General features: G+C 47.8%; 1 protein-coding gene across 4 annotated transcripts in view; it reads left to right on the top strand.

The window, feature by feature from the left end:
- The first annotated feature begins 431 nt into the window (after window positions 1-431).
- Window positions 432-7,804, top strand: part of FMNL2 (formin like 2) — a 310,152-nt gene continuing 302,779 nt past the window's right edge. For 2 of the 4 annotated variants that reach the window (XM_082395722.1, XM_082395721.1), the window contains exon 1: window positions 432-981. In XM_082395722.1, coding sequence (XP_082251848.1) covers window positions 865-981 — 117 coding nt within the window. In that variant the 5' untranslated portion in view covers window positions 432-864. The remainder of the gene's footprint in view (window positions 982-7,804) is intronic. The other 2 variants (XM_082395719.1, XM_082395720.1) reach the window with 1 other exon arrangement.

Here is a 7,804-nt window from a genome sequence, read left to right as displayed (position 1 = left end):
TCCCAGTTTATGACAGGACGTTGCCAATACCCTTGAGGTCTCCTGTTGAACTAGATCCTATTGAACAGCTCCTGAAATTTAAATCAGAATGCGTGCATTCAATCATTGACTGATTGGCTCATTCATTCACTTGCCAAATGTGTCTACTAAGCGTCAGAATCGATGTAGACGAGGTAGTTATTTCTTCTGTTGCAGTGGGAGAGGGGGGTCAAAAGTGACATAAACTCTTTCCAGAAGTGCACAGATTGTCTTTGCTGCAAGCGGCCCTAACCCCGCCTGACCCTCCAGAGCGGGGTGGTTTCTGAGTGCGGACACTTTGGGCAGAAACTACTGGTCCCGGCAGTCCACGGGGCGAATGGGCGGAGCCCGGGCGGGGACGGGGGCGGGGGCCGGGCGAGAGGGGGCATTGTGTCGGGAGCGCGGAGCTGCGTTTGTCTGCTCGAGGTGCTGGCGGAGCGAGCGTCGTCTTCGCCGGCGTTGAGCTGGAAGTGTCAGCGGCGGCCACGGTCCAGGCGAAAGACTGAGTCGGAGCACCCACGCGCCCGCTGGCCGCTATTACTGGCAGGGGGAGGCGTGCCAGCGCAGCAACATGCAGATAGGCGCCCGGCGCCCTGACGACCCCTCCCGAGGAAAGGAGGCCGGGGCGGCGCTGGGGCGGCGGGGAGCATGAGGGAGGCCGGGGGGCGGCTTGGCTCGGAGCGCTGCTAGAGAGCGGCGCGCGCTGCACACTCGCCGGGGCGCAGCGGAGGGCGGGGAGCCGGGCAGGTCGCGCCAGCTGGGGGAGCCGGCCGCCGGGAGCTGTTCTGATTTCCGACGCGGACGCAAGGGGCCCGGAGCAGCCCCCGGCCCCGGTGTGCAGCCAACATGGGCAACGCCGGGAGCATGGATTCGCAGCAGACCGATTTCAGGGCGCACAACGTGCCTTTGAAGCTGCCGATGCCCGAGCCAGGTGAACTGGAGGAGCGATTTGCCATCGTGCTGGTGAGTGCGCGGCGGCGGCCGGGAGCAGGGCCCCGGGGCCCCGACCAGGCGGTGCAGCTGACCCCCGCCCCCTCCCCTTCTCCCGGCGCCGGGAGCGAGCCTCCTGTCCCAAGGGGGAGGCTCCCACCTCGCCCATTGTGGCCTCCCCCGCCTCCTCTCCGCCCTCCTCCGAGCCCCCCGCGCTCAGCCTTCTCGGCGTCCCGGGATGGGGCCGGGGGCTCGGGGTTGGCTGCCTGGCCGGTCGGCCCCGAACCCATTGTCTGGCGGGAGAGGCACCTCGCAGCGCGTGTGCCCGGGAGGTGTGGCGTGGGCGTGAAGGGAAGGTGGCGCGGGCCGGGGAGGAGGGGGCGGGGAGCCGCTGAGGCTTTTTGTTTAAGAAAAAAAAATTCGCGCAAACCCCGAGTCCTCGAGGGCGTCCAGCGGGCGCCCAGCCCGGGTCCTGCGGGGTGCGGGGCAGATGGGCGCATGTGGCCGGCCAGAGGTGCCGCGCTGTGCGGGAAGGCGAACTTGGAGGCGGACGTCGCGGCTTGGCCGAGGGGAGCTCCCCCAAAAGGGAAAGAGAAGGAAACCCGCGCGCGGCGGTGCGGCACCCTCGTCCCTAAGCGAGGAGGGGAACATCAGGCGAGAGAGAAGCTTCGTCTCGGCGCGTTCCTTTTGGTCTTAAATGTTAAAACCACAAAAATGTGCAGTTTTGCGGGGACGTGTTGCGAGCTGTCCTGACTCCAGGGGCGACCCCTCCCCTCCCCCAGCACACCCAGCCAAGTCTCTGACTCCCTCCCGAAATCCGCTTCTCCTAGCTTTCCAGCTTCGCAAATCTGAGACATTGAAGACTCCCTTCTTTCTCCCTTTCCTGCTGGGACTAAGTTTCTGGGCCCTTCCCAGCCAGAGCCTGTCAGTGCTGTGAGCTCAGGAGGGTGTGGCGGCCTCCCCCCCTCGACCCAGCCAGAGTCTGTACTGCAGTTGGTCCCTAGACTTCGATTTTTAGTGTCCTAGCCTCTTTGAAGGGGTGTTGGGAGGGAAACAGGCGAGACTGGAAGCGTTCCTAATACTTACACTTGTAGCCTCTTCCTAGCTAGTAATCTCTACATTCTACAGTGCTAGGCAGCAAGAGAAACTTGTGCTGAAGTCAGTCGAATTTTGCATCTGTGTGCAGGTTTTGGGCATGTAACCTGACAACTTTGGGAATCGACCAGAGTCTGAACACTGGGACGTTTAAATTGCCTTTCCTCAGGCCTTTAAAAGGGGCTGGTTTGATATGGGGGTTCTGGATGGCAGATTCGCTTTGTGCTCTGTGGAAGAAGAGGCCACAAGCTTTTTCACACCACCTGGAAACTCTGGTGTGGCAGTCGGGAGATAGATGAGGCTGCCTGTCTTGCTTTGCATGGTCTGTGATCTCCCGCAGCTGCTCCCACTGTTGTGGAGAATGAGACACTCTGAAATGAAACAGCATAGGCTTAATTACTTCTCAAGGCAGCCTGGGTGCGTACTTGACCTGTCTTTACAGGGACAAACCTTTTTAATTCAAAATCCTCTTCCTACCAGACAACTTACAACTTAGTTCTTACCTCCTAGCTCTGGGTTTTCTGTGTTTCCAATCCATGCTGTGCTGGTGTGTGTGTGTGTGTGTGTGTGTATACACTTGAAGTGGGAGGGCCAGTGACACAGGAAAACCAGATAATAACAATAATGCAATTAAATTCTCAACTGGGATAGCATGTTTTGCATGAGCTTTCAGTTACCCTGCTGATTAATGACACATGGTATGAATTACTCGTTAGGAAAAAAAGTCCCATCATTAACATGGTGGGTTTGTGTTACTATTAAGTCTAGAAGTCACAAATTCAGTACGTAGAAATTCGTGATTCTATATCACAAGGTCTTTGGGGCAGTGGTTGGTCGTGTGGCTACTTTTACTCTACTGTGTCACACAGAAGTACTGGGTGCGGTTCCTTTCTTAATTACTTACAATATTTTAAGCCTTTCAAAACAAACAAACAAACAACAAAACCAAAAAATACCAGGCTGACCTTTTTTGGATTAAAACAAAGCTTTTGGGAAAGTCTCAGCTTGGGGGCCCTCTTGCTAGGGATGCACTTGGACGATTGACTTGGTGTTTCATGTAACACTCCCTAGTCAGCTCCAGCTGCTCTTTGGAGTAAGCTGTAGGAGGAGTTAAAAGGAATCATCTTTATGGGCTGATAGAAGTACAGAGTTATGGTGACTTTTCTTGTGGTCAGTTTTTTTCTAAAGCTGTACATGTGATGCTCTCAACTGTGCTTTTCTTCATGAATTGCTTAAGAAATAGATCAAACCATTTAACTCTGAAGATCAAGCTTGAAGGACAGATTATAGGTGGTAACGTTTAAAGTATATATATATGGAGGAATTCTCTGCCCTGAGACAATGGGAATCCTGTGGGCATTATTGATACTAGTTTTATTTCCTATATGATAAAGATCATATAAGTGTTTGGGGAGGAAAACAGGATAGTAATACTGTACAGGAAAGTATACAAGCACATTGTAAATATGGCTTACATCAATAATTGGGCCATTTCAGGCATGGAAAACAATTCCTCTCACCTCACCAAGCTCTAGATTATTTAAAGCATTGGGGAAGAGTAAATAAAACTTTAAATGACAGAAATCCATCTATTTCTGGAAAATCTTAAGAGATGAAACCTACTCAATGACTGTCCCCCACCACTCCCATCGGTCCACGTGAGTTAAACCGTATGTATCTAAAAAATTAGTGGGCATGAATGGAAAGATGAGAGAGTAAAAGATTGCTGAATAAAGCCCGCGTGCAGCAATGAAGATCCAATGCAGCCCAAAATACATAAATAAAATAAATAATTAAAAAAAAAAAGATCAGTGGAGGGGGATAGACTTTAAAAACAGGTTTTTTTTAAATAGGAAAGAAAATGAGATTTTTGAGTAGAGATTTGAGTTACTGAACTTCCTGTAATTAATGACTAGTAAAAATTGGATCCAAATCTTAGGAGTTTCATTCTCCTGAGGAGTCTTCTCCCTCCCTGAACTTGTCTTCAGCATCATTACAATAGTAACTATAAAACTTATATTTAAGGGAAAAGATTATTGACTCCTTGTATACACTTAACTATTTGCATCCTTGGACCTGCCTATCAGAGCTATAAGGTGATATGCCTTTGTGTGTGTAGGATGTTTCTGTTACACTCTTCCATGGAAGTGTTTCATAAATTATAAATTCAGTCATCTGCTTCAATCTTTGTTCCTTTGAGGTGTATATATTTGTGTATTTTACAAGTAATATTTGTCCGTGTTTTTTGGGTCCCACACATTTATAATTATCTAAGTGGCTCTCCATTGTATTTGTTAAATATTGTCTAATTGTTGGGAATACACACACACACAAATACTCCCATGTCCTTTATTCTTAAAGATCATGCTATGAAGGTGATTTTGGGTGTGGTGAACAATTGATGGTCTTTGTCCAAGAATACCTCTTTGGACGTTAGATGCTCTGTATATTGTTCACTAATTTTTGGCTTGCAGTCACTTTTTACAATTTAAAATGTAAGCCCCTCAATCCCATTGTCGAGGAGCTGTCCTAAGGATCCTTTGTGAGTTTCAGAGGAAAAGATAATTGTAAGCCCCCCATCCTGGCTGCCATTTCTGTGTGATAGCAGATGTCAGGATGCTCTGCAAACAGATTAAAAAAGACTAGGAAGTGATGGTTTAGGGCCGTAGTATCTTATGTTTAACACCGGGAACTACTTTGGTGTTTGATTAATTTGAGTCAGTTTTCAGTTTTTTTTCTTGCCCTGAGGTTGAATGTAGTCACTGTACTTAGGAAAAAGTGGGAACATTTTCTGAGCATCTACTATGAGTATGCCTTATGCTTCCATGTTCTCATTTAATCCTCACAGTAACTCCAGCTATCTGTAACATTATAGATGAGGAAATAAAGATTCCCTAAGTCGCCTGAGGCCATGCAGTTATTAGATAACCAGTCTAGGGTTTTTAACCAGATTTGGAGATCTCCTCCCCTACCCCCCACCCGCCCCCATTATATTATGCTTCCTTAGGCTTAGAACTGGAAAGAAAGACTGAAAGAAAAAAAAAAAAAGGTCTGGAACTAGCAATAAAGCTGTTTAAAAAAAAAATTCTAAATCTGGTAAGTGCAAGTTTCAAACTATAAAGCTGGCAGAAATTTCTTCGAAGCGACCCAAGTGCACTGTACTTGATGTTTCTCTTTAGATGACATCCGTTTTGGCATCTTCACTGTGCTGTTCTATTTTCAGGCATGGAGTTAAATATTGATTTGGTCCAAAAGTGTACTCTTCAGTTTTTCCTTTCAAGGCAATCGTGAACTACCTTGGTTGGGAAGTCCAGGTTTTCCACATCAGAGGGGAGAGACAACCCGTCAGTATAGTGCACAAGCTCCAAATGTAATTACTTGTGAAAAGGACGAGGAAGGTCAAGTTTTCACATTTAAATCTATTTCCTTCTGCAAGGTGTTGTTCCCTTTCAACCATTTCCAAGGAGAGCCTTTGCCATGAAGTCTGCTGAGCAGTTGGATGGGTAGGTGTGTAGTTAGGCCGTCATCAGGTGCGCGCTGATTTGTTTTCTCACTTGTCTCTAGTTGAGGGGGAAGGGAGATGGAGAAGGGGGATGGATGGAGTGTTGCGCTTTGGGCTGTTACAGTCTCATCTAGGCAGTAACCCCTGAGTTGTTTTACTCTCCAGAGTGGGAATATATGCTTAGGACGGTGCCTTTCATCATTATCAGGGTGCATTACCCCCCTAATAATACCAATAAAAAGTGTGAAGATATATTTGGGTATTTAGGATAGAAGTTGATCAAAGGCTATTCTCTGAATTGCAAATGATTGGCTCCATTGAGAGACAGGCAGCCGTGTAAACAGATGAGATGCGGGGGAGGGAAGGTATGCATGCCCTTAAGTGATAAGAATTACTTTCACCTGTGACCTTTCATTTAGCAAACAGCATTGACTCCAGGAGCGGGAGACCTAGTTTCTAGAATCATAATCTGCATCAACTTGGGCAACTCTTTCCTGTGACCCTCGGTTTTCTTCCTCTGTAAATGGGAATACAGTTTGACAGAACTGTTAGGATAATAGTCATGAGATTTTTGAAATCATAGCACTTGGAAGTGTAAAACTTCTGGAACGTGATATATTGTGAGCCATTAGCCAACTTCTCATCTTGAAGATGTTTTGTGTAAAGAAGTGTGTAGCTGTATCTGTCTGATCTAGAGAGTAGAATTTCCAGCGTCAGTGACTGAAAGTCACATAAAGCATAAGGAAAAAGTGTTCTAATATTTAGAGTTGTCAAAAAATGGAGACTGAGCTTTCCATTAGAGTTGCTTAGACAGAAGTTGTATGAAAAATGCTGATAATTGGAAGGTCTTTCTAAGCCCAGGATCCAGCAAGTTCATGGCTTGCACGGTGCCTTTCTTGAGGTGAGTCTGCCACATGCGGGTTTTGGAAAAAGAGTTATAGCGCCTGAGAATGGGGAAGGGTCTCCTTGGAGGCTCCTCCTGGGCTCAAGGAAGAGAAAAAGTAGTGTAGGCTCATGCTTGTTCTGGAAATTTATTCGACTTTACAAAAACTGTTGCCTGAAGGGCTTGGTCTTCATGAACTATGCTCTTCTTTTCATCCTTAGGGCTTGGGGAATAAGGACAAGGTGAAGTGGGCTCCCTGGCCCTTGTATCTGAGCAAGTAATATTAAAAAAAAGTGGCTAATTAAAGAGGCACTGATTCCAGAAGACACTCTCTCCATTGCAAGAGAGCACTGGTACTTGGGCTGCTCTTAGAAACAAGGCAGTGAATCCCTATAAAAGAACAGACTGGAATTGCTTAGAAGGGAGGGTGGGTTCCCAGCTGTGCCGCTGCTTGGTGGACCCGCTCTTGTAGAGTGGCTCTTCCACTGTACAGTGGGGGGACCTTTCCTACCTTCCTCCATTGCAGGAAGTATATCTGTAGACTTTGGGGGACCTGGTTTCTGTAGACAGGCTCATGCACCTTCTTGGTTCTCACCTACTTGAACGCTGCAGGCAGAGGTAACTCATCTCTTGTCTTCCCTTTAAGACGGTGTCTGCTCAGACTGCAGGGTGATCTTCCCTCTCCAGTCACTGCATCCTCTTCTCCAACACCCCTTACCGCCTCCCCCCAACCCCGTTCTTTCAACACAACACCAAGGACTGTGCAGTTTCTGGTGGATACAATTTGGAAGGGATGTCTAGGGAAGAGCTGGTAGGTCAGAGAGCTGTTTCATGAACTGTGATTCAACCGAGGCCCACAAATGTGGACCAGGATGGCTCAGAATCCCTAAATTGGGAAACGCTAACTCCCTACTTGGAGGTATGGTGGTATATGTTGTAAACAGATGGCAGTGGACTTTCTTTTCACACTCTTAAAAAACTGACCAAGGAAACATGACCAGTGGCATCAGAGCTCATGGTCTGGCCCCTTATCACAAACTTTTTATAGTTTCTAGGGCACACCAAAGCTGTTCCCCTGGTCACATCTTCAGCATTCTTGTGCCGCCTGGAACTGAGTTCAGTGACTCTTATTTCACATGTAACCTTAGTCCACTTTTGTTCTTTGCTGAAGAAGCTTTGTTGCATTGATAAGCTGCTGCATCCATCACCACAGAAGCTGAAAACTTTGAGGTGTTTACACCTTGCTATCTCCAGGGGTAATCTCCCTTGATTGACTTCCATATGGTAGATGGTGCGCCTGGCCTGGTTTATCCTAAAATCTTGTTGGCTTTGGGAAAGGTGTCAAGTCGTTCACACTTTGGCCCCTTGCCCCGTGC

This window comes from Balaenoptera borealis, assembly GCF_965194805.1.
Source record: "Balaenoptera borealis genome assembly, chromosome: 6".
Lineage (NCBI taxonomy): Eukaryota > Metazoa > Chordata > Mammalia > Artiodactyla > Balaenopteridae > Balaenoptera > Balaenoptera borealis.
Note: the sequence above shows the minus strand (reverse complement) of the source record. Positions and strands in the feature narration are given on the sequence as shown.